Genomic DNA, 25445 nt, shown 5'->3' on the forward strand with positions numbered 1-25445 from the left:
TGTATGAAGAGTTGTAGTTGTTGACATCAGTTAAACAATAAACACTTACACTTACATTGTGTCTAACCCGTTAGCTGGTAATTACTACTAAATATAACTGCTTAATAGGTTCAAGTACGAGTAAGAACAAACTCACATTTAATTATGCATTTGTATATCCGACATGAAGCCCTCACCTACTCATGATACAGTCCATCCTATAATCGTTGCGGTCACAACTTCCTCAGCAGAATGTTTTTGGGGAAAAACTTACTAAGCTTGTCCACAACTACCTACATCTACACACTATACCTGCCGATAATGTTGTGCCATATTCTCTGCCATGAGCTCAACAATACAGTCTTTTCCAGTGTTGCTATGACTTTTGATTATGTTGGTAGGAAGAAATTCGGTAACGTTGCTGGAGTCTTCCCCCTGGTAAATGCCCCTGAACTACAAAATGTATTCACAGAAGTGTTCGAACAATGACGCAGGTGATGCTGTTTTTGTCTATGTGTACACATTGGTAAACAACATATCTAAAGCCTAAGGTAAAGTAGTATAATGCTAGACAATGTATGTGTAGAGGGTCATCAACGTAAGATCATAACATTGGGGATCAGCTTCGACAGTTCCCTGGAAATCTCTTGTAATCATAATGACAAGTGTAGAATAAAGCTTTTCTTCCGATGTTGATAAACAATAAAGGCAAGTGTCAGCCTGAGTCCACTGCAGTGGATGGTTTTCTTAGTGTTAGCATGAGTCCATTAATGCAGATAGTTATGTTAGTGTTAGTGGAGTCCATTAGGAGAACATTATGCACCGGTAGTTTGAAGCTCAAGAGTGTCTTAGTGAGTGAAGCTGCTCGATGTGGATAATCACATCGCTTGTCTTTACAGTACATGCTCGTGGGGAAAGGACGGGCAGCCTATTGCACTACCATGTTTTCTCTCTCTACCTTTTGTCTCTCTAAGGGCTAATAACAGTTACAGTGTCTACAGTTCTTCCTTTCCACTCCCTTTTTATTCTGTCTCATCTGTGTTTTTGTCTCCCCAATTTTATTGTCTCTTACTTTCTCTTTCTTTCTTTTCACCCATTTCTTGCATCTTTTTGTACACTTTTCTCCATTTTTCTCGCTCCCTGTGTCACTCTCTCTGCCTCTCTTCATGCTCTTAGGTCTACTACACAGCAGCCTCTAAATTATTCACATTAGACCACTCTTTGCATCCACTGTGCCTTTCCGCTTCATCCATCCTGAATTTTTGTGTGTGTGTGTGTGTGTGTGTGTGCGTGCGCACGCGAATGTCTATGTGTGGGCATGGAGGTGTACTCAGTCGCTTATGTACATCTGTATGTGCTTGTGTGTCCCTGCATCTATTTTTGATTTTGTCTGCCTCCCGTGATGGAAACTCCGATCTGCTCATCTTCAACGTTTTTCTTTGTAGGGAACATAAGCACTTATGGTGGCGCACACAGGCAAATACATATACACGCACACACAAAACACACTCAAGCAAATATATCCTCAATCTAAGGCAGTCAGTCTTTATGCAGTGATTAGCCTCTTTCTACTTCTCTGAGGAGTCATTGTGTTGTGGATGAACAAGAGGCCACATGGGAGCAACTAATAGCCCCTGATAGACTGTCAGTCCAAATGTCAGTTACAAAATGCACACACACGTGTGTTCAAACGAACACAGATTCATGCACACACACAACGTCTTGTCAGTCATGTCTTCCTGTCTCCCCCGGCTCTGTAGAGGCACAGCTCCAGTGACTGACTGACTGGCAGGAGGGATCCAGTGTTAAGGTCAGCCAGCTTAATTACTGAGGATTAGAACCAGGCTAATTGAAATCTTGGCTTCCAGTAAATGGTCGTGATTGGCAATGGCTAAAATAATAATGAACTGCAATAATGCAATTATATCCTTTAAGATCCAGTATACAGGACGATACTGTATTATTCATGACTCAGCAAAACGTTGGCATGTGTTTATTGGAATATATCTGAATGAATGTTGGACACAGTGTTTAGGTCCAAAAAGAAAAGTAAATCAGAAGCTAAATAACATTATTAAATTATAGGTAAAGCACTTTATTTTGCCAGCAAAGTATTTGCTAAACAGCTGTGAAGATGACAACATCCTACAAACATTAAAACCACCTCTTTTGTCATATTAATATAATCTTATATTCGGCTATACCTCAAAATTTTAGCTCACTCATAATGCATTTTCAAAACTGGACACTTAAAAACATTATACTTCAGTGAAACAGTTTGCTATGTATTATGGTGTTAATGTTATTGTATGTAACTATCATACTATTTGTCCCCTGAGTCAATCCTGATGACATAAGCAGGTTTCTGTGCAGGTGCACATATTAGACATGGGAGACCAATGCAGTAGCCAGCCCGCTGGAGTTCCCATGACTGTAAAACCAGACTTTACTTGCAGCCTTCCAGATTTACAGATGACAGAACTAGTGAGGGATGTGTGTGGATTTCATTTTGGGTCTCATATAAAGAGCCCAGTGTTCACACAGCAGTTCCCATGATTGTGCGATCAGGCTTTACTATGAGCTGTGAAATTATCTGGATCGCTCACAGTGGAAACACTGAAGTGGGAGCACATCCAAGTGAAACAGTGGGATGTGTGGAAGGCTCCTCACTCAACAGAGTCTAAGGTTACACATCTGTTCTGACCTCAGGGGGTTCGGAGCTGTTACTCTTCAGCAGCACTCTCACACACACACACACACACTTTGGTTTTGCTTACACCTGTCCCTATTACAGCTGGTGGGAGGCTGATTATGTGCGTGCATTACCGTCTGTGTGTATGTCCATCTGCTCTTTTAATCAGACCTTAAATACTTTCAAATACATGACTTCACATGTTGTCATGTGTAAACTAACAAGGCTTTGTTTATATGTGCACAGTATAGTGACTGCGTCTTTGTGCACCTGTAAATGTGCATGTGCATCCAATTCATGAGCAAACTCCTAGTGTTGCTTGTCTAAGTTTGCAGCTCCCTGCACACCTGTAGCTACACATCCACATCCAACTCTTGTTTTTGCACATGTGTGAGTGGCAGTGAAACAGAGGCAGACAGAGATGCCTGATCTCAGGGAGTAGCATTCTAACTGTGCGTCCTTAGTGTTTAGTGCAGTGTCCCACCCAGGTAGATGAAATAGAATGGATTATTCCTGCCTATGAGGGGCTGGCTTTGAAGTAAGCGTTTGCATAATGAAAGCAGAGAGAATCAGGATTATTATGCTGTATGGGTCCCCTGTGCTCTCCCTCTCTTTCTGTCTGTTTTTCTCCTGCTCACTCCCTCTCTTTTGCTTTCTGCCACTCTGTCTTTTCTGTTCTGTTCTCTCCCCCTTTTTCTCTGTTTATACACTTTTGCTTCCCCTCACCAATCGCCCCCCCCCCCCCCACACACACACACACACACACACACACACACTCTTACGTGCAAACACCTTCTTATCCTGTTCCCTTGGTTTATTATGCCTATGTTTCCATTTGTCAGGCGTGGTGATTGATTGAAACCGGAGCTGTTAAAAGGCCACACTCGCACACATGAAGCCGGTTTCTCACAACCCATCGGCTACGGTTCGATGGGCTAGTACCTGAATTAGCATCTCCTTGGTGAGGTTCAGTGCTAGGATTTCCCATTAATGAGCCTCTGTGTGGTTGAGAAAGATAAAGTCACAAGGGAATCTAGGTTTTAAAAAATAGAGTCAAATTAAAATAGACTGCCTTCTAGATCAAATACATTGCAAACATTCAGGAACACACACTCCTTGCTCATCTGCCTTTTTTATCAATGTCTATCTTTATCTACGTTATTATGGATGACTCATGACTCTGACATTTTACCTTGCAGTTTTAAAGTATAGCCTTGAACTAAGTTAAGAATTTGTTTTTAAAAACAGATTTGCTGTGAACCAACTGTAACCTCTCAGTGTGGCTGAGTTCATGCTTCCTCAAAGCATTGTCCCTTTCCTTTGAAATTTTCCACTTCAACTGAATGAAGGTAGCCCACCGCTTTGATTTCCTTCATCACAGTGGAATTAATCTTTGTGCTTGATTTAATTGCCTTGAATGTCTATGAATTCACATTTGATTTGCGAACCCAAAAGGGTGGATATGTCTTTATTGGACCTCGGCAATTTGATTTTATGCAAGGTGTGAACTTGCAAAGAAGGTTACTGTATGTGCAGTAAACTAAGCTGGACAAAAAGTGCAGCTTAACTGCTACATATTCCTGGCAGAATAGAAAGTATTTGATTTTCAATTGATTCTTTTTCAAGAAGAAGTCGCCTTAAATTGGCAAATGTAGTCAAATGTCAGTTATTCCATTTGACCTCACCATTGGATTCTTCAAAAGTTTTGCCTCCAGGCTCAAGGCTGATGCAAAACATATTTTGTCTCTAACTGGAATCTCAATTTAATTTTGGTATTTGACCGGCCCATTGCACTTAAAATCTTTTCACCTGTGTAGCATCAATTTTTAGGCTCAACCCATCTTTTCATTATGTTATCTCTTATACTGAAAATAGTTGATCTGTTAGATGTTATATAAAAAACCTGAAATCCACCAAAGAGCATCATCCCTGTTGCCAATCTGGCAACACAGGTCAAAGGAAGATTCAGTAACTGGTAAACTGACAAAAGGAAAATGTCAGTAATATTAAGAACTGGTTGTAGCCATCAAAAGGTGATGTACTGCAGTGTATATTCTTAATATATTTAAATGTGGATCTTAAAATGATATGTCGGACAAATAAAAGGTTAGAATGCCCGAGCCAGGGACATTAGTCCAGCTCTGAATAAAGTCAAGATTATAAACATGTATAAAGAGAACCCAACAATTCCCCCTGGAGCAAGCCATAGGCAACAGTGGAGAGGAAAAACTCCCTTTAACGGAAGAAACCTCCAGCAGAACCAGGCTCAGGGTGGACGCCCATCTGCCTCGAGCGGTTGGGGTGAGTGGAAAGGGGAGAGAGAAAAGAACAGAGCAACAAAAAGCAACAACAAAACATCGGGCAGATTGGTAGGACCAATAGCTGCACGCTGGAAGACACACAGCTTCAAAGCCGGGGGACACCTGCAGAAAGGGACAGAGAGAGGGGGACAGAGGAGGACAAAGACAACTACGGGAGAGAACACACAGAGTTAATGACATACAGTGGTGACAATTGCGGGGTGAGAGGAGAGGAGAGATGGTCAAGAGGAGGAAAGGAGCTCAGTGCATTGGGGGGTGGGTCCCCCAGCAGTCTAAGCCTATGGCAGCATAACTATAACTAACTATATGCTTTATTAAAAAGGAAGGTTTTAAGCCTAGACTTAAAAGTAGAGAGGGTGTCTGCTTCCCGAATCTGAACTGGGAGCTGGTTCCACAAGAGAGGAGCTTGATAGCTAAAGGCTCTACCTCCCATTCTACTTTTGGAAATTCTGGGAACCACAAGTAGGCCTGCATTCTGAGAGCGAAGTGGTCTACTGGGATTATATGGTGCTATGACGTCTTCTATATATGATGGAGCCTGACCATTCAGAGCTTTATATGTAAGAAGCAGGGTTTTAAATTCTATTCTAAATTTAATGGGAAGCCAATGGAGAGAAGCTAGTGAAGGTGAAATATGATGTCTCTTGCTAGTTCCAGTCAGCACTCTTGCTGCAGCATTTTGGATTAATTGCAGGCTCTTTAGGGAGTTACTGGGGCATCCTGAAAGTAGGGAATTACAGTAGTCCAACCTAGAAGTAACAAATGCATGGATCAGTTTTTCGGCATCACTTTGAGATGCTCCTAATTTTGGCAATGTTCCGTAGGTGGAAGAAGGCTGTTCTAGAGATTTGTTTTATATGTGAGTTAAAGGACAGATCCTGATCAGAAATAACTCCAAGGTTCCTTGCAGTAGTACTGGAGGCCAGACTTATGCCATCTAGAGTAACAATATGGTTGGACATCATATCTCTGAGATTTTTGGGCCCAAATACTATGACTTCAGTTTTGTCTGAGTTTAAAAGTAAAAAATTGTGGGACATCCAGGCCTTTATGTCTTGTAGGCTTGAAGCTTTATTAACTGATTATTTTCATCTGGTTCCATAGATAAATATAGCTGGGTATCATCAGCATAACAGTGGAAACCTATGGAGTGTTTTCAAATAATGTTGCCTAAAGGAGACATATATAAAGTAAAAAGTATTGGTCCTAACACAGAGCCTTGTGGAACTCCATAGCTAACCTTTGTGTGCATGGAGGATTCATCATTAACATGAACAAATTGAAATCTATCAGACAAATAAGATTTAAACCAACCTAGTGCAGTTCCTTTAATCCCAATTTCATGTTGCAGTCTCTGTAATAAAATGTTAGGATCAATGGTATCAAATGCAGCACTAAGATCTAACAGAACAAGTATAGAGACTAGCCCATTATCTGAGGCCATGAGAAGATCGTTGGTGACTTTTACCAGTGCTGTTTCTGTACTATGATGAACTCTAAATCCTGACTGAAAGTCTTCATACAAATGGTTCCTATGAAGGTGATCACATAATTGTTTTGCAACTACTTTTTTTTAATTATTTTAGAAATAAAGGGGAGATTAGATATTGGTCTGTAATTGGCTAAAACACCTGGGTCAAGACAGGGTTTTTTAAGTAGTGGTTTAATTACAACTACCTTATAGGCCTGTGGTACATAGCCTGTTTCTAAAGATAAATTGATGATATATAATATGAACGTATCTATTAAGGGTAAAGCTTCCTTGAGCAGCTTAGTGGAATAGGGTCTAGCAGACAGGTTGTTGGTTTAGATGAGGTAATAATTGAAGTTAGCTCAGAGAAATCTATGGGTAAAAAGCAGTCTAACAGGGAGTGGGGCCTTATCGATGACTCTAGCACTGCTGTACATGAAGATCTATCTGTAATTTTTGGGGGGAAGATCTGGTGAATTCTTTCTCTAATAGCTACAATTTTATTCATAAAGAAGGTCATGAAGTCATTGCTGCTCAAAGTTAAGGGAATAGTAGGCTCAACAGAACTATGGCTCTTAGTCAGCCTGGCTACAGTGCTGAACAGAAACCGGGGGTTGTTCTTGTTTTCTTCTATTAATGATGAATAATATGCTGTTCTGGCATCACGGAGAGCTTTTTTGTACATTTTTAAAATATTTTTCCAGGCTAAATGAGATTCTTCTAAATCTTTCCAGAGGACCAGCTACCCCCGGGGTTCCCCACCATAGACATGGGTCCCCAGCTGAAAGTGGTGGAGCGTTCTCGGACTGCCACAATGCTCTGTGCAGCTAGTGGCAACCCTGACCCAGAAATTACCTGGTTCAAGGATTTCCTGCCAGTCAATACATCCAATAACAATGGACGAATCAAGCAGCTCCGCTCAGGTAACCAATGCTTTTGTCCTTCTGATCTTTATCTTCCTTTTAACCCCAGCTTTAAGATTGTTTTATCCTTCCTACTTTGCTTTTATGCCTCGCTCAAAATCCGGTCTTTACCCCAACCCCATTTTTTTTTTTTTTATATCTCCGTTCCTACGAGGCTTCTATTATTTTTGCCCCCATTCACCCCTTTTCTTAATGCAGTTCCACACTCCTCCTGCAGTGGTTACTGGCTGTGTTTCTCAGCTGCCCCTCTCTGCTGCTGTGGTTTGAGCTGCTGTGTATCTTTGCCAACCCTTCTAAACTCTTCAAGGCCTCACAAGTGAACCCCCTTCTTTTCTCTGCTTTTCTCCAAACTTTGTGAGGTCTCCCTTTGCAAATCACCATCACAAATGATTAAATTTTTCACTTTGTAAAAACATCATAAAATATTTGTAACAGCAGGCATCAGTGCACTGCTTGTGTCTAGTCATATCTCAATAAATTTCTCTTTGCAATGTAAACACAGGTGATGGTGGCATGTACCGAGGGATTGGCCTTACTAAAATAGCTCACTGCTGTGACTAAACAAACAAGTAACCTTTTGTTTTTCCTATTTCTTTGAAAATGTGTCTTGCGTGGGTGTGAATTTGACTCGCAATGTATTCACAGACAACGTTATTTTAGGAAGTACGTAAACAGAATTTGTTAAATTCAAAGACAAATTACTTTGAAACACACTGAATATATTGTATAGAAGTCAAGCCACTCGCTCCATTTCAACCAGTTTTTCTATAGCCACAGTAGTGTGTAAATTCTCCTTCCTCCTCAGTCCTCCTTCTGCTTCCAGGGACCAACTGTGTACCCAAAGCCCCTCTCTTGTGATGGGACACCTAACTCCCTGGTTTCTATATGGATAACAACCTCCTTGCTTCTGTCCCTGTTTTTGTTTTTGTTGTTATTTTCATTCTCTGGCTCAACCCCCTTTGTCCTGCTCAGACTGCCACTTACCTGTATTTTACCAAAGAATAGAAAGTAAATAAAAAGCTTTACAAAATGTCAAGTGTGTTAGCCTTGCTTCTTCTAGGTGATTATTACAAAGTAGATGACTTTTACTATTCCGTTAAAACAAACTTCTGTGTAAATTATCAATATTCATTACTGCTTTTTGGCGAGGTCCAGTACTGTTTCAAGGTGTTTCTGCTAAGTCAACTCCTCTGTGTAACCAGTGGTCCGATTGTAATGCCATGTCTATGCTGTTTCTTTTCTCTTTATATCTTTTTAACCACAGAGTCCTTTGGTAAGTGCTTCTGTTCCGAGGCCCACACCCTCACTGTCCACTTCTCTATATACTGTTCACTAATGTTGCTACTGTTTCTGCTGCTGCCCACCTTTACAAATGTTGGAGTGTTATTAAAATGCATGGCACGCATTTTACTAACAGTCACAGATAGAGATAATATAATATAAAGCGCAGATGCACACACAGAGAGAAATACACAGCCATCTCTCCAGCCACCCACACATTGTTTGTCTAATGAAACATGGTGTACTGTAGAAGCTACAAACACACACATACAAACACTCACATATCCTGTGTCTCTATCACCCTAGAGGTAGATGATCTCACCCTCACCTGTGCACCTGCAGCCTCTCCACACCCAAAGAATTACAATAACTTTCACCTCACACTCACCCATTTTTTCACCTTCCTTCACTTCCTTCACTTATTAAATTATTCTTTCCCTCAGTCACTCACTCACTCACTCACTCACTCACTCACTGTCCTTTACTCACCCACTTACTCTGTCCGCTCTGCTGTATAGAGTTACCAGTCAATAAGCCATCAACTCTAGATTGCTGTTAGGTACTGTAGGCCTCTGGTGGAAGCCACTAGAAGAAAATCAATGGCTACCAGGTTTCAGACTTATAGACGTTGGCTGTACAGTGTAGTGAATGTACAATATATATAGTAAAGCTGTTAGGTACGAGTAGTGGTCTGACAGTCATCCACTCTTCAATACTTTTAAACTTATACTTAAAGCAATTTGTAACATTGAGCATTTGAAATCTATTTGTGAGATGTTTTTTATGAGATGAAATCAGAATGACACCTCTGTAGAGCTAAAATTATTGTTGATTAATATAGTTGATTAATCTACAGCATTATTGAAATGAAAATCCTTATATGGTTTAATATTTTTCAAGAAAAACATGTCAGTTTGATTATAACATCTTAAATGTGAGGCTTTTCTGCGTTTCTCTGTTTTTGTGGGGTTTTTTTTCTTTCTTTTACTTTCTAAACTGCAGAATTTTGGTCTGTTATTTTATCCATGTATTATATCCAAGTGCCTTTATTATTTCAGTCCAACACATACAGTAAACAAAACATCCTTGTAGCTATTTTGCCTTCTCTATTGTTGAAGACACTAGTGTGCATGATGCACCATCTCGGTTTGAGATATTGAGTGCACAAACTCACATTGCGCTCTTTGATTCTGAAATGACATCAGCTTGACATTAAGGCTACTGCTGTTTTAGATTTACAAGATTTCTCGGCTGTCAGACTCAGCTGTGACCGTGATGAAAAGATTTTGACTTGATGTCACATCACTAACCTTTTGCCAGTTATTTGGAAGATTAAAAAAAAGTACACTAGAAAAACATGAAATCAGTACAAACAATAGCGACGCAAGGTCAGTTTTTTGAAGTGTTCAAGTGTTGGAGAGTGGATTTTTTTCCTTTAGGAACATTTACAGTATTACTTTTAAGTAGTACTCAGATTACACATTGTTTTGATCTAGATAGAGGACACCAGCAGTTTAGGACTTAGGGCCTTTAAGTCTACTTAGTGTCCCAGTTTACCCCGCTGACAGCCACTGCCCCACTCCTACAATCACATCTGCCCTTGCTGCAAATTAATAAAATCCAATCTATAACCCATCTCCTTATAACTCTGTCACTGTCTGCCTCTCTGTCTATCTAATATCTTTCTCTTCTCAGGCTTATTCTGTCTTTATTTATTCTGTCTTTTTCTTTTATGCCTCTTCTTCCTCTCACTCTAAGGTTCTATATTTTGAGTCTTTCTTTCTAAGTTGATTCTTCTCCTTTCCAAGTTACTCCCCCACCCCACCCCCCACCCCAACTTCCCCTCTCCCTTATCTCCTTCTCCTGCTGTGGTACTAACATTTTCTTCTTCTTCTCCTTCTCTAATCTCGTGCATTCATTGCCCACTCAGGTGGCACGCCCATACGAGGTAAGACTGCTGGGAGGACCAACATGACACAGTGGCCTGATTCCTTTTCATCCCCTGGTTCCTACTTGTCTTACAGATCTGAAAGAATTAAAAAACAGTTCTGCGTGGGTTAATCAATATGGGTTTTAGTCCAAAAGACTCAGGACTCTGCCATATTGGTTAATACTTATTCAGCAGGTTCAGATCTGCAGTAGGTGCAAGTGGGGGAATTGGAATTGAGCAAGTGATTCATTATACTATGACTTTTACTCACCTCCCCTATACTCATCCTTCATCCTCTCTTCATCCTATCATTTGTCCATCTCTGCCTCGACATTCACTCTAACACAGAAATCCATTGCTTTCTTCCTCACCATATTTTGATTTTTCTTTTAAATTAGTTAATTTATTTTGTATACATCAGTTTAACATCATTTAGCTTTTTTACATTTTCTTTATATTCAATCTAAAGCATGGTGTGTTTATGACTTATTTGTTTGATGCTTAGTTTTGGATGGTAAAACAAAAATTATCACTTATGCCTCAGTTTGTTTGCTTTTTAAATTTTTTACGAACTGATGTTGTTTTCTCTTTTGTTTTTGGGTCTTGACCTAAGCCTGACCCGGCCTCTCCTTCTACCTTGTCTTATATTTGCCCAATCAAACGTTCCCGTTTGGTTTTCCCTCCCAGCTGTTATTCGCTCAGCCTGAAAAGTCCAGATGGTGAAGACTCAGACACTCTTGCAGACATTAGTGTGCTCACACATACGTAAACACACAAACACACACATTCCTTCATGTTTTTTACCATTACTTCCTCTTTTCTCTCTCATTACCGATAAAAAGCCCCAAACAACCACTTTTTTGATAAAGTTTTTATGGGCGCTTTTTTGCCTTACCACACCATCTTTTAAAAAATAAACTCTGGTTGACTTTTTTGACAGTTTTTCTATTTTCAGGGAGCGAGAAAGCATCGGTCCCTTCCCAAGGCTTTGCGTATGTCGTCCTTTTTTTTTTTTATCTGTTGGCCTTGATGGAGGTCTGTTGATGTCTTTGCCTCCTTATTGGGTGTTTAAAAATGACATCACACTCCTAATCCCATTGGTGGATGTGAAAGGGTTGGGAATATCTTATTGCTATGGCAATATCTTTGTCAGAGTTTATCCTTGAAAACTGATTTGCTCCCTAATATAACTGCATCTCGATTTTCAGCAAAGACTTTTCCAAATAACGAATTTGTGACTGGATTTCTCCACATTTTGCTGCTTGGTTTATTTGTTTCTGCCTTGCATGAAGACTCTGTTTTTGTAGGCTTTGTGTCAGTGCTATTTTTTTGTTTTGTTTTGTTTTTGTTTTTGTTTTTGTTTTCTTCCCATTTTCTAATCAGGAAGCTGATTCTTATTTTGGGCAGAGTCTCCCTGACAGTGGTAGAAACATGTTTACATGTCCCTAAAGATCTGGCTCCCTTCTTAGTCCTGTGTTCTTCATCCAAAGTTCAGCCTGGTTTTGCTGAAAACTCTCTCAAACTCATTTATTGTACCTTTCTACAGTTTTTAACATTATTGTGTTGATGTAATGATGGAGCTTATTCAATAATCTGATGACTTTTGTGTTATTGGTTTTCTTCCTCTCTATTTTTCTGTGAATTCTCCTCTCTCTATCTTCTACTCTTCGTTCTCATTCATCCATCCCTCCAGGTGCCCTCCAGATAGAAATGAGTGAGGAGTCAGACCAGGGGAAGTATGAGTGTGTTGCCACCAACAGTGATGGGACACGTTATTCCACCCCAGCTAACCTCTATGTCAGAGGTAAGATGAGGATAAAAAGTACTTGGATTCGTTCATCACAGAGATAATGGATGTGAACTCCTAGACATCTTTTCAAAGATAATATTCATAAGATTTGTATATACACATCTGTTAGCAATGTTTGTATCCCATATTAATATGAAATTATGCTGTTGCTGGGATTTATATTTGTTTAGCTGCAGAGTCATAAAACAGGGTAGTTTCAAAATAAGAGCTCCTAAATGTTTCATTCCGGCTATTAATCTCTCTGCCCTCCCTCTTTAGCCTTTAGACCTCAGAGAAATACCAAATCATTGTCTGGTTAAGACTTGTGTTTCTCCCCCAAATCTGACAGGCATCTCACTTCCTCAGGCGCTGTCTACTTCAACACACACGCATACCCACCAAAATGTTGAGTCTTGAAGACATTTTTATTCCTGGGGCCTTTTGCTCTGTTTTCTGCCCGTTCAGAAAAATAAATAAATAAATAAAATAAAAGGGCTTTAAACAGTGTGCTTTTCTGACTGCAACATTGCTCTTAGGGATATGAAACCAACGCACATGACTGGATGCACACACATAAATAATAATAAATAATATGATAATAAATGCACACGTCATTGTCATAAATTTTATATATATATATATATATACACACACACACACTTGGACACACAAACAGTACAAGGTCAGCAATGTGCATCTTGTGTAATGGGTTTCTCATAGGTTTTCTCTCACTTACATGGTCTCAACCCCTTCATGGAAGGGTCCTAGCGTTGGACATTACACAGCAGCTTTGCTTTGGACAAGTCTCATCCACTTATCCTCTAATTAGCAAAAGTTAACAAAAATATAAGCCTATAAGTTAAAAGTAGGTATACGTTCCATATTTTACAAAATACAATAAAAGAAATGGGTACCTTCACGGAGGTGTCCACAGGAAAAGACTGTACTGCTCGCAAACACGTGGTAAGTAGAGGCAACTTAAATAAACATAGTCATGGTACTTCCTGTTAGAACTTATATTGTTATGTAAAAGTATATATTCTGACTCTTTACAGTAGCATCAGTAACATCAGTTTAACAAAATGATTGAGAACATAAATATAACTAGTAGAATAGAAATTGCATCACACCGAAAGGGACAGTGCACCCGCCAAAATGAAGGTCTACTTGTATGGAATTTTAAAATAATACAATATGTCCCGCAAATAATACAGCGCAACAACATTACTCGACTACACTTGCAGGGGCAGTAGAATCTTGCAGTGCTGCTCACTGACTGTTTGACAGTGTAGAGAGACAGTGGAGGCTGCATTAAACAGGAAGACTTTAACCAACACACTGGCCAATTGGGGTATCTGGTATTTTCTCTTTTATATGCTCATATCTTTCTTTTTTTCTCTTTCTTACTCTCTTTGTCTGTCCCTCTGTATGTTGCCACCTTGCTGTGCTCCTTTATCTAACTTGTTTTCTCTCCCTGTCTCCTGTCTCTTCTCTGATATTTCCTGTCTGTTCTCTCCTCCTCCCACTGCACTCTGTCCTACCTCCCTCTGCAGAGCTGCGAGAAGGTTGGTACAGTAACGACCGTGTGGTTCTTTTGAGTCTCTCCTGAGTATTTTCTTTTCTTCCATTAAACTGCCATTTGTGTTTGTGTGTCTCGGCTGTTTTATGTGCGGTACTGAAGGTTTAAACCTGCCTGTACAGTTTGCTCCTTTGAGACACACTGTACCCTGTGTTCATTTTTTTTTTCTCCCGTGAGTGCATGTGTGTTTGTTGTGAGTTTGTTGTGAGAGTCTTTTGTGTTTCAGTTCATAAAATATTTAATGGAGCACACCTAAAAACACTATGAATAAAACATTTTGATATCACATGAACCCTATGGTGGTGTATCAGACTGTCTGAATGTTTGCAGTCTTTTTTGAATGCCATAAAACCTAATCTCAGAGCACAAGGCACAACAAAAACAATAATAACTATACCGTGTTTAGCCCCTGATTGTTATCACCTGCGCTTTGCTGAACGTCACTGTCATGAATTTCTAATTGTCTGCGTTTTTCTGCCTTCCTGCTTTCATTGCTATTTGGTCCAGTGCGCCGTGTCCCCCCTCGCTTCTCCATCCCCCCAGCAGACAGCGAGATCATGCCAGGGGGGAATGTCAACATCACCTGCGTGGCAGTGGGCTCACCCATGCCCTATGTAAAGTGGATGTTGGGTGCAGAGGACCTGACACCAGAGGATGACATGCCTATCGGTCGCAATGTCCTGGAACTGACGGACGTGCGCCAGTCTAACAATTACACCTGTGTTGCCATGTCAACTCTTGGTGTGATTGAGGCAGTGGCACAGATTATTGTGAAAGGTGGGTTCATCAGCATGTAGATGAAGAGGGGCAATGGTTTGACCTTGCCTCAAGTGAGACTTTGGTCATCACTTGATTTTGAAGGGTGCAGTGTATACACACCGTATATGTATATGCTGATTCTCATGGATATTTAAATAGAGGAGGTAAACAATGCACATCTCTATTTAGTTGACAAACATGGTTTTTAATTTGAATTATGTTTAAACTCTCTTTAAAGTGAAGTTTTGAACCCGCTGGATTTCTTTTGTCCAGCGGTCAAACTAATTAATTTGAATTTTATTTCCATTGTTTCAGCCTATTGCTGAACTGATCTTACCATTTAATTGTAGATTCTTTAATAAGCTGAAGTTCCAAAAGCTTTTTTATTATTAAATTCTTATTCTTTTCCTCTGGCTCAGCTCTACCGAAGGCTCCTGGTACCCCTGTGGTGACAGAGAGAACTGCAACAAGCATTACTCTTACCTGGGATTCTGGCAACCCTGAACCTGTCTCCTACTATATTATACAGGTGTGACTGGCTCACATCCACTAAAACACTGTGCACTTACTTGCACACTACCACATTGGCAGTACAGCATGTGCATGCAACTGTTTTAGAGACACAGAATTTAAGACGTTTAGATTTTACATGAATTGTTTTTAACAACCTTATTTGAAGAGGGGCTGCAAAAGAAAGCAGCCTCTTGTCTCTCATTACAGTACTAAAATCAATCATATTGCTTTATTGAAAGTGTTAAAGTGTCTTTCAAGTACTTTATTCTTAAGGAGGGATGAATTAAAATAGAAAGAAAAAGAAAAAAAACAACAGTTTAACCAGCAGTGATTGAGTTCTCCATTCACTAAAACCAGGGTGTGTACTTCATATGTGTGTATCTCATCTTTATGTTATTGCATTAATACTTAGTCGTTAAACAAGAGTGAGGTGTTTGCAGTTCATTGAGTAACTGGTTTGTGTGCGATAATGTGCATACTAAACAGTCAACATGTAGCCTCTGTACAAAAATAGCTTTAAATTAGCATATTCTTTTCTCCTGCCTCTTTTCCTCAAGCATCGTGCTAAAGGCTCAGAGGACCCCTATAAAGAGATTGATGGCATCGCCACCACACGCTACAGTGTGGGTGGCCTCAGCCCGTACTCTCATTATGACTTTCGAGTGGCAGCCGTTAACACCATTGGCCAGGGCCCCTCCAGCGATGTGGTGGAGGCTCGCACAGCTGAGCAAGCTCCCTCCTCCCCTCCACGACAGGTTTGGATGAAGCCTGGTGTTGACAAAGATAATGTTTTTGCAGTAATATACTTTATAATGGTTTTCAAGGATGCAGTTTTGCTTCTCTTTGAAGAAAAAGTTGGCATGATGCTCCGTCCGCATTTTCAGCCTAACATACGTGCTTTCACTTGGAAGAACTTTACCTCAAGCTGTTATAACTTTTGATTAGCTGCCTATTATTTAGTATTTTACATAAACTCTGATATTAGTGTGTTATTTTAAAACACTATTCTTAAGTTCCTTTTCATTTTCAAAACCATAAAATGATAGTACATTTAAATCCCTGAAGTACCCTCCTTTAACCCTGCAGGTCAGAGGTCGTATGCTCAGCACAACAACAGCAATTATCCACTGGGATGAACCAGAGGAACCTAATGGACAGGTGGTTGGCTACAGAGTGTACTACACTTCAGACAACACACTGTCAGTCAACCAGGTGCGTGTCTGTGTGTGCATGGTTTTTCTTTGCATGTGCCCAGTACATAATTGACCATCGGTGTGATTCACACATTGTATCGTGTGTTCGTGTTGTGTTGTGTTGTGCAGTGGGAGAAGCAGATGGTGCGCAGCGCCAACTTCATAACCATCCAGGGTTTGACTCCTAACAAGACTTACTACATCAGAGTGCTGGCCTTCACCTCTGTAGGAGATGGACCCCTGTCCCAGGACCTGCAGATTATAGCTAAGACTGGAGGTAAGATACAAGTAGCGAGGGCAGGTTGTCAGGTTTTATGTGTGTGTATACTATTGTACAGAAACAAGCTCATAAACAAGCAGGAAAATTACAAGCATCAAACAAATGGCGTCCACAAAATACAAGAAAAGAAATATTCATATGTGGTCTTATGTTTCTTTTACCAATCCCGTTTTTCTTCAAATCTGTAGTCCCATCCCAACCTTCAGAATTTAAGGGAGAGGCCAAATCTGAGACCAGTATCCTGTTGTCCTGGGTGGCCCCACCTCAGGGTGGGCCTGACAACCAAATCACAGGATATGAATTGGTCTATCGACGAGCTGACGACACTGAGGAGGTGAGGAGGGACAGACTGATGGATTGGTAACGGAGATTAGTTGTTAACATAATGAATTAATGGTTGGCTGGTTGGGTGGGAAGATTAAAGGATGGGTGTACAGACTGATAGATAAATGGACATATTTTCTTCGTCTCCCTTCAGAAGAAAGTGAGCTTTGAGCCCGCCACCTCCTATCTGTTGAAGAACTTGAAGCCTTTTTCCACCTACACCTTCCAGCTGGCTGCCAGGAGCAAGCATGGAATTGGGGCATATACCAACGAGGTGTCCATCGACACACCACAGACGCGTAGGTCCAACCGCACTTGCTGCTGTTTGTGAATGCGTGTGTGTACGTGTCCGTGTACGTGTGTGTGTGTGCAATTTAAAGAGAGTGAGAGCTTTATTTTGACAGTGCAAAAATTTGTTCAAATATAAAGTCAAAAAGAGCATATGTACTGCAAGATCTGAGCATCATACTGTAACATACTACTATGTGGCAAACTGCATTTGGTAAAGCATTTTGCTGTTACATTGTTTTTGCATTGTCATCATGAATCCAGACTTACACCGACCTCAGATTTGATAACTTAACAAATATATGACCATATGCCTCATTTGTGATTTCTACAATTTGATACCAGTAATAATGTTTTAGCTTGCAGCGATTAAGTGGCAGATAGCAGTTCTTAATTTGTTGGCTATCAACCTGAGGTCTGTCAGACATTCAGTAAAAACAAGGTAAGAAGCCAGAGGTTTGTAGGTAGAGATCATGAAACTCCATCAAGGATCATGCACAGAGGCTTGGGTAGGCTGTAAGGACAAGTAAGTTATGGGCAGGTATGTCTGTGTGTTAAAACTCTGGTGAGTGTTTTTTGTGTTGCATCTCTTTGAAGTCATTCACTCGTTTTCATTAATCAAACATTTCTACCGAGACAGAAGTTTGACACCTATCATTCAGTATCATTGTTCAGCCATCTTGCTTTCTAGTTTCAGGATCATTTTTCGTAAGAGCTTCTGTTCTCCAGTGTTTTGTTTTCATTTTATGTTTCTTTGTCTTTTGTTCTCTGTCTTTCATCTGCTCAATTTCATCTCCATTCCTCCACGGCAAACCTTACATCTTTACCTCTCCACCCACCAAAAACAAACTGCACACACGACCAATTAACATTTACCCAAACTACCCCAATTGTGCTTCCTCAAAACTGGCCACTCAGTTCCTTCAGCACCTCCCCAGGGCATCACATGTATCAGTCCCAGTTCTACCAGCATCCTGGTAAGTTGGGGTCCACCTCCTCTGGAGTTTCAGAACGGCATCATTACAGGATACTCCATCCAGTACTCCACTACTGAGGGCAACAAAACGTCTAAAAGAGTTGATGCAATTCCTCTGGAAAATTCTCCATATCTCCTGGAAAACCTGGAGAAATGGACTGAGTATGGCATAACGGTACGGGCACAGACGGAGGCCGGGGAAGGACCAGAAAGTTTACAGCTGCTTATCCGCACCGAGGAAGATGGTATGTTCCAAAACAAACCCTGTGCCTGTCTTACGATGGTCACTAACAATACCTAGCTGTAACTTTCAGTCAGCTCAGAGCACCCTAAACTAACCGAAAGCTGCTTCCACTGACCAGTAACAGCATTTTGTGTCTCTTTGAGCTGCAGTCTAAATGGATGATGCATTTCAGAACCACTGTCTGACCCTCTACTTTTGAACCCCCCGAGCCCCTTTTTCCTTCAGAACTACCAAAAACCTCCCGCACCCAAAAGTCTCTTCCTGTTGGTCTCTCACCGTATTCTTATGTCAACAAACCCTTTTTTCTTTTTAGTCTTATTATTTTTTTATTGGTATCTTTTTTTCCACACTTTCCCGCTTTCTGCTAAAATAACGTCATTTTTGGGAAAATGGGTGGTTGGGATTTTCCTGTTGTGTGATATTAGCCACTCACATTACCAAAGCAAACCTTTTGGCCTTTGCTGTACTTTGCCCTTTCCTCACCTCGGCTTTTCTTACTGACCATCTCCAACTCCTCTCCAGTTCCATGACAGCTATCTAAATATCTTTTCGCTACAGTAACTTTAGTCAATGTATGTTATTGAGCCTACAGCAGTTTGTAATATTTCCTCACCAATATCCATGCCTAATATAACATCCTCCTAATCTCTCCACTAAGATTTTTTTCTGACTCCAACTTTTTTTAAAGTGCTTATGTGTGGGTCAGACAGATAACCAGAGGTGGCTGGAGTTTTTTTTTTCTTTTCAGTATTTTTTTATTTTCTTTTTGAGAGAAGTGTATTTCTTGGCACCATGAGAGAGGTTTTTCTTGATAACAGTATTTTCTCTTTGACTGCTTGCCACTGTTTATCTGCCCTCGGCAACAAATCCTTTTCTATCTGCCATTCTTATCGTTCTCTACATTTGCTTCTTATCCTCCACTGCTTTTTTCCTCCATGTTTTTTTCCTCAAGCACTCTCATTTTTTACTATTTTGACTTTTTTTCCCTGATATCAGAGCAGTTTTAGACTTTTTGGATTGTAGAATTTTTACCTTTTTTCCAACTTTTGAGTATTTTTACCTGGCCCTAAAATCAATCTATTTTTGATTAGACCTCTTAATTTTAGAGGTTTGAGTACCCATCACCTGTGACCCCTGACCTTTAACCAAAAATGCATTTTTAGTTCCAAGTGGTCCTCCGCGAGGGGTGGAGGCAGAGACTGTGAACACTTCAGCCATTAGGGTGAAATGGCGAGCACCGGCGCCGGAACGGCAGCACGGTCAGATCAGAGGCTACCAAGTCCATTATGTGAGAATGAACTACGGAGAACCTCGGGGTCAGCCCTTCATCAAGGACATCCTAATAGAGGACTCACAGGTAAGACTAACATTTACTATTTGGCAGCTCATAATTAATTTATGTGTGCCTCCTAAAGCACTAAGAAATGCTTTATATCAGCAGTAATGTACTGTGACATTTATTATGAACTGTAGCATGCCTAAAGCCATAAAGAATCCCATGGGCTTACTATATCTTTATAAATAAACATATTAAGCATAATACTAACTTACAATTGCTTAATTTTGTTACATTTAAATTTTATCCCAAATGTAAAAAAAGTTTGACCTCCTTATCTCTTTTTCTCTATACTGCTCCATCATTCAGTGGGGATATGATGACTCAGCTGAGTATGTGAGTAAACTTTTCTTTTTAGTTAATAGTAATAGGAGTGTATGAAGAGTAGAAGAGTCATATTTATGAAACTGGAAGTTTAAAATCTCTTAGGACCAGAAAAAGAATTTTAAATCCAAAACCAAGAAAGAGGTTTTTTTTTTTCATTTCTGCATTCTGTGTTCTCCAGGATTTTTAATAAAGGACCACAGAACAATACATAGATGACTGATGAGTCATTTGTAGATATTGCCAAAATATTATGATTATTTATTTGATCTGCGGGCCAGGAAATGAAGAAAACATTTGTATTTATTGTTAACACGGAGATAAATGTAAACACGTTCCGAATGTTTGTGTGGTTAAATTACATTTTAAGCTATGCTGATAGACAGTATGTAAATTCTGACTTTTGGTGAGGGGATTGTAATCCAAACTCCCAGGACATTTCCCAAAAGCAGCAGCTAGGTGAAAAACAAAAGTAAGTCACATAACTTCAAAATGTACTTTGTGGCCCAAAACACATGCTAAATAAAGTAATAAGTCTGCACCTGTACATACTCAGAAAATAGCACAGAATTGCACCTTAAGTCGTCTCTTGGACTGGGTTTGACCAGTTTGACCTAGACTTTTTTTATTAAATTGCAACCCTGAATTTGTCCTGAGGGCACTTTTGCCTTTTGCAGCTGACAAAGCTTTTTGTTGTCCTGCAGGAGGTGGTTCTTGGAGACCTGAAGGCAGATACTTCCTACTCTGTATCAGTGGGGGCTTACACTGCCAAAGGCGATGGTGCTCGCAGCAAACCTGTTACAGTCTGCACAGCGATCCCACGTAAGTGTACACAAAGCTACAAAGCACAGACACACACACAACTAGTAATGATGTTCGCAACTGCGCCATCCCTAATGCTCATTAGAGGACATTAAATCATTGAAGGGGTTTATGTCACACCTTACTTTAGCAGTAAGAGGCCTGTCATTTGATGCCATATTATCGTATTTTGCAATTTTGCTTGAGGTTTTGAATAATGTGTTTTGTCATTATCCTATAATGACCATTTCATGATGCTCTGTCGCCATTTCTCTCTTTCTCTAGTGCCCGAAAAGCCTAAACTGAAGTTGAACCACATTGTCTCAGGCAATGCTCGGCTTGACTGGGAACCACCTCCAAACCCACCAGCCTCCCTCCTAGGGTACCGCCTCACCTTTGGCCGCATTGATGTCCTGCCTTTTACAGTAGTGGAGTTCCCCTCCACGGAGACTTGCTATGTTGCTCATGACATCCACAAGGGAGCTAAATATGTGTTCAGACTGTCTGCCCGTAACAAAATGGGGTATGGAGATGAGGCAGTTGCGGAGATGACTACTACAGAAGATGCTCCAAATGGATACCCAGAAAATGTTATCTCTTTGGAGGCTACTGCCACCTCCCTCCAGCTGGCGTGGAAATCAGTCCCACTTATTGAGCAAAATGGAAAAATTACCAAGTACTCAGTGCTGTACAAGGATATAAACAGTCGGGGGAACGCCTCAGAAGTTGTGGTGCCCGCTCCAGGGTCAAGGGTTTTGTTGGAGGGTCTGAATGCAGACACGGTGTATGATGTCAGGGTGTGCGCGTTCACTGCTGTTGGTTCTGGGCCATATAGCCCCAGTGTCCAGTTTAGGACGCAGCAGCTAGACCAAGGTAGGACTCACAATCACTTTCTAACCACCCATCTTCATTGCTCAGGATGCAAGTCGCGCTTCCTTAAGTCCCACATGCACACGTAGTACACTCAGACACTCGACATCTGGTGAAACATCCTAAGTGTCCTTTTTCGTTGTCTTGTCACTGTAGTCTTAGACCCATCGTCCTTTTCCCAAAACAAGGTAAGAGTCTTGAGTCTTGGGTGATTGTCCCTGTGCAGTCACATTCACTGTGTGTTGAAAAGAGCAGATAGCAAACCTGAAACTGGTTCTAGACAATGAAACACAGGTAAGGTCTTCATGTGTGGTTCAGCAGAGAGCTTAAACAAGACTGTGGAATCATATTCATGTCTTTTGTGTCTTTTTTATGTTTTTCTGCCTTTGTATCTTAGTTTTTGCCACAAACTTCAGAGTAAAAGCTGCGATGAAACACTCAGTTCTACTGTCATGGGAGATCCGAGAGAAGAACCCTGCCCAGCCTTTCACTGTAAGTAGATGTGCTATATACCATATTTAAATATAAAGTTAAATCTAATAATACTAATAAGAGCCAGGTCAGGTGTTTAAAAAAGGAGGGGAATTTTACGTTCTACAGTGGCTCACATGGGAATTTCATGAATTACTTAAAATCAAACCGCAACTAAAACAAATTTGGGAGCCTTTACACCAAAGTGTGAAGTGCTATATTGTGCATTTTATATTATTACAATTTTAATAATTGAATAAAAATGATAATTACAATAAAATGTGCCTTTCAAATAATGTAATCCACCCCATGTCCAGATCCTATATGGAAAGGGACAGTCTGTTGAAGTGGACGGCAAGCAGACCCAGAAGCTGATCATAGGCTTGGAGCCTGACACTCAGTACTCTTTTCTACTCACCAACCGGGCCAACAGCGCCGGAGGCCTGCAGCACCGTGTCACTGCCACCACAGCCCCAGACATCCTGAAGACCAAGCCTATGGTGCTGGGAAAGACGAACGCAGATGGCATGGTGACTGTGCAGCTACCAACTGTACAGACCACAGCAAAAGTCAGGTAGAGATAGAAGACAAGTGAGGGATGTGAGAATGTTAAATTACTGGTTTGATTTAGTAATGAACAGATGTTTGGATAATTGTACAGAACTTGTCAAATGAATTGTTCTATAGACCCTGTGTGATCATTTGATTTTCCTCCTGATGCTGCTTTTTGTTTATTGGTCTACCGGGAGGGATTTCTCTAAGTTGGCAGTAAAGCAAGTCTGAGAACTCCCACAACAGGCCAAATGGGAGCTCAAAGCTAATAATCTCATCTGCTTTTTATAACCAAGAACAAATATACAGTAGATACCAAGTGGAGGCAGTGCTTCTTATTCATTCTGAAAGCCACAGCCTGAATCACTCCACATTTGACTCACTTTATTACAGCCATTTTCCTGTAGTTTGTCTCTGTCATCTCAGAAGGGTTTTTGAGACCCAAACTATGTTTTGCTCTTCCCCAGTTTAGGCGACTTAGTCCAAGATGGTAACAAAAATCAGCTGGATGTTGAAGTCTCCAGACGGGCATTTTTCAAAACGTTTTTACGTTTTGGAGCTGTGCACATTAATCAATGTATCTTTCCATCTAAATCCAAAACTGCCTGATTTAGTATGCACACATTATTTCACTCACTCTTTCGTCTTTAGAGCTTTAGAACATTCTCATTGTCTCACATTTGACATAAAGAAAGCTTGCTTTCTACCTCACACAGTAGTAAATTATCTACTGAGGACATAAATTTGATTTCTGTGCCCTTCAACAAGTGCTCGTGTTCTGACTGCTCCGGTGATGTTATGGTCTTTGTTTCACTCGTGGCTTCAGACATGATCCTACTGTACGTTCCAAAACCACAATGTTTAGATTTACACTGTCATGTCACAGCTGCTGCTGCTACTGAAATATACTAGTGGAACAATGTGTTCAAAGCGGTTTCTTAAAGTAGACTATTAGAGAAACAGCTCTACTTATTTTGGGAAATAGACTTTCTTGACAGTTACATGAGAAGATTGATACTGATTAAGGCAGTGGATGCTGAGCTTAGCCCATTAAAGAACCAACCTGGCTCTGTCTGAATATAACAAAACATTGCCTACATTGCCTACACTTTTGATATAGAAGAGATATATTAAGTTAAATATTAGGCAGATTTTTTATTTTCTTTCGTTTGGAAAGAGCTGCACTGCAGCTGTTTCACCCTACTTCCAGTCTTTATGCTAAGCTAAGATAACTGGCTTAGCTTAGCATAAAGACCACCACTTTACCACTTTCATTAAACTGTCTCCCAGAATAAAGAACATTTGTAATCACCTAATGTACTGTGCAAGTTGCCATCGTAAAATGGGTTCAAGTCTTTCACGGTGGCACATTGACATATGGAAACGAACTGGAAACGGCCCAACAACTCTGTGATAAGCAGCCACAAATAAGCTCAAATGAGTGTTTCTCCCGAAATGTCAAATTATTCCCTTAAATCTTAAGTCAAAGGTCTGTTTTTTTTTTTTTCTCCAGGGACTGAAAAGTTGAGGGAGTGTCTAGTTCATGATGTATGCTGTAAGTCTAAACCCAGTTTGTGCTGTGTTTCAGGGGTTATTATGTGGTGGTGGTGCCACTGAAGAAGCAGAAGGGGAAGTTCCTGAATCCCTGGGATGAACCCGACCAGATGAACCTGGACGAGGTGAGAGGTCCTGCAGACAAGAGACGACGCCAATAAATATTCATATGAGAAAAGGCTTTGCAAACGGTGGTAGTCATGTTGATAAAAAATGAACAGTATTAAATATGATGAAGTAGATACCTTAATAGATGAAAATGTGCTACAATAAGGTATCCAAACAAAATCAAAGTCACATACACAAAGGCAAATGCTAAATCTACTGGCAGTTTTTTTCCTCACCTCTGTTATATCAGACTCTTTATACCTTATTATGCAAAGGTAGGCAACCTGGCCATCCAAGGCCTGTTCAATCCTAACAATACTTTCATCGACCTTCTCCCATTTAATTCCACTTCCTGCCTTTTTCTAAAGACTTCATCTGCCCATTGTGTTTTTATGAAAGCACATTCATTTGTGCATGAGATGAGTTTTAACTGTTTTTATAGTGCCCGCTGTCTCAGTGGATAAATGTGGTAGCAATTCGGTTGATGAAGACGTTTGTGCTGCAGTGATAATTCTCCATACAGCCCACTGTTCCTCCACTGATGAGTGTTTTTGTGTGGGGTGTAATTGCCAAAATGCCCTTCTTTTCCAATTCTATTCTGTCATAAAAACTCACCAATGTAATCTCCAGATATTACGCAAATTATATATTTAAATTATTATTTATGAAAATAATGTTACAATTGCAAAAGATGACTAGATTACTTTTTATGTATCAGGGAAATTAAAATGTTGAATTGTGGTGTTGCTCTGATGGCCTTTCATATTTCACCGCGCATGTTAGATGAAAATAATCAAATGTTTCATTTTATTTCCCCTCTTTGTATCATTTCTAATATTTTATGTGAAACTTTTTGCTAATTCTCTCCTTTTCCCCCCTCTTCTCTT

The 25445-nt window shown here is 40.3% G+C and overlaps 1 protein-coding gene across 30 annotated transcripts in view; it reads left to right on the plus strand.

Annotated features, from left to right (window-relative positions):
- The window catches only part of ptprdb (protein tyrosine phosphatase receptor type Db), a 131392-nt gene that overhangs the window by 83329 nt on the left and 22618 nt on the right, over nucleotides 1-25445 (plus strand). For 11 of the 30 annotated variants that reach the window (XM_067497222.1, XM_067497229.1, XM_067497232.1 and 8 more), the window contains 20 exons: nucleotides 7198-7386; nucleotides 8651-8659; nucleotides 10598-10615; nucleotides 12291-12401; nucleotides 13940-13951; nucleotides 14473-14742; nucleotides 15144-15253; nucleotides 15795-15992; nucleotides 16324-16449; nucleotides 16560-16707; nucleotides 16899-17044; nucleotides 17189-17333; nucleotides 18241-18543; nucleotides 19706-19899; nucleotides 20188-20214; nucleotides 20907-21024; nucleotides 21289-21876; nucleotides 22271-22365; nucleotides 22662-22918; nucleotides 24485-24575. In XM_067497222.1, coding sequence (XP_067353323.1) covers nucleotides 7198-7386; nucleotides 8651-8659; nucleotides 10598-10615; nucleotides 12291-12401; nucleotides 13940-13951; nucleotides 14473-14742; nucleotides 15144-15253; nucleotides 15795-15992; nucleotides 16324-16449; nucleotides 16560-16707; nucleotides 16899-17044; nucleotides 17189-17333; nucleotides 18241-18543; nucleotides 19706-19899; nucleotides 20188-20214; nucleotides 20907-21024; nucleotides 21289-21876; nucleotides 22271-22365; nucleotides 22662-22918; nucleotides 24485-24575 — 3155 coding nt within the window. Of the gene's footprint in view, nucleotides 1-1739; nucleotides 1790-7197; nucleotides 7387-8650; nucleotides 8660-10597; nucleotides 10616-12290; nucleotides 12402-13939; nucleotides 13952-14472; nucleotides 14743-15143; nucleotides 15254-15794; nucleotides 15993-16323; nucleotides 16450-16559; nucleotides 16708-16898; nucleotides 17045-17188; nucleotides 17334-18240; nucleotides 18544-19705; nucleotides 19900-20187; nucleotides 20215-20906; nucleotides 21025-21288; nucleotides 21877-22270; nucleotides 22366-22661; nucleotides 22919-24484; nucleotides 24576-25445 lie in introns of all 30 variants that reach the window. The other 19 variants (XM_067497241.1, XM_067497244.1, XM_067497242.1 and 16 more) reach the window with 10 other exon arrangements.

The sequence above is a fragment of the Channa argus genome, chromosome 3 (genome assembly GCF_033026475.1).
Source record: "Channa argus isolate prfri chromosome 3, Channa argus male v1.0, whole genome shotgun sequence".
Classification (NCBI taxonomy): Eukaryota; Metazoa; Chordata; class Actinopteri; order Anabantiformes; family Channidae; genus Channa; species Channa argus.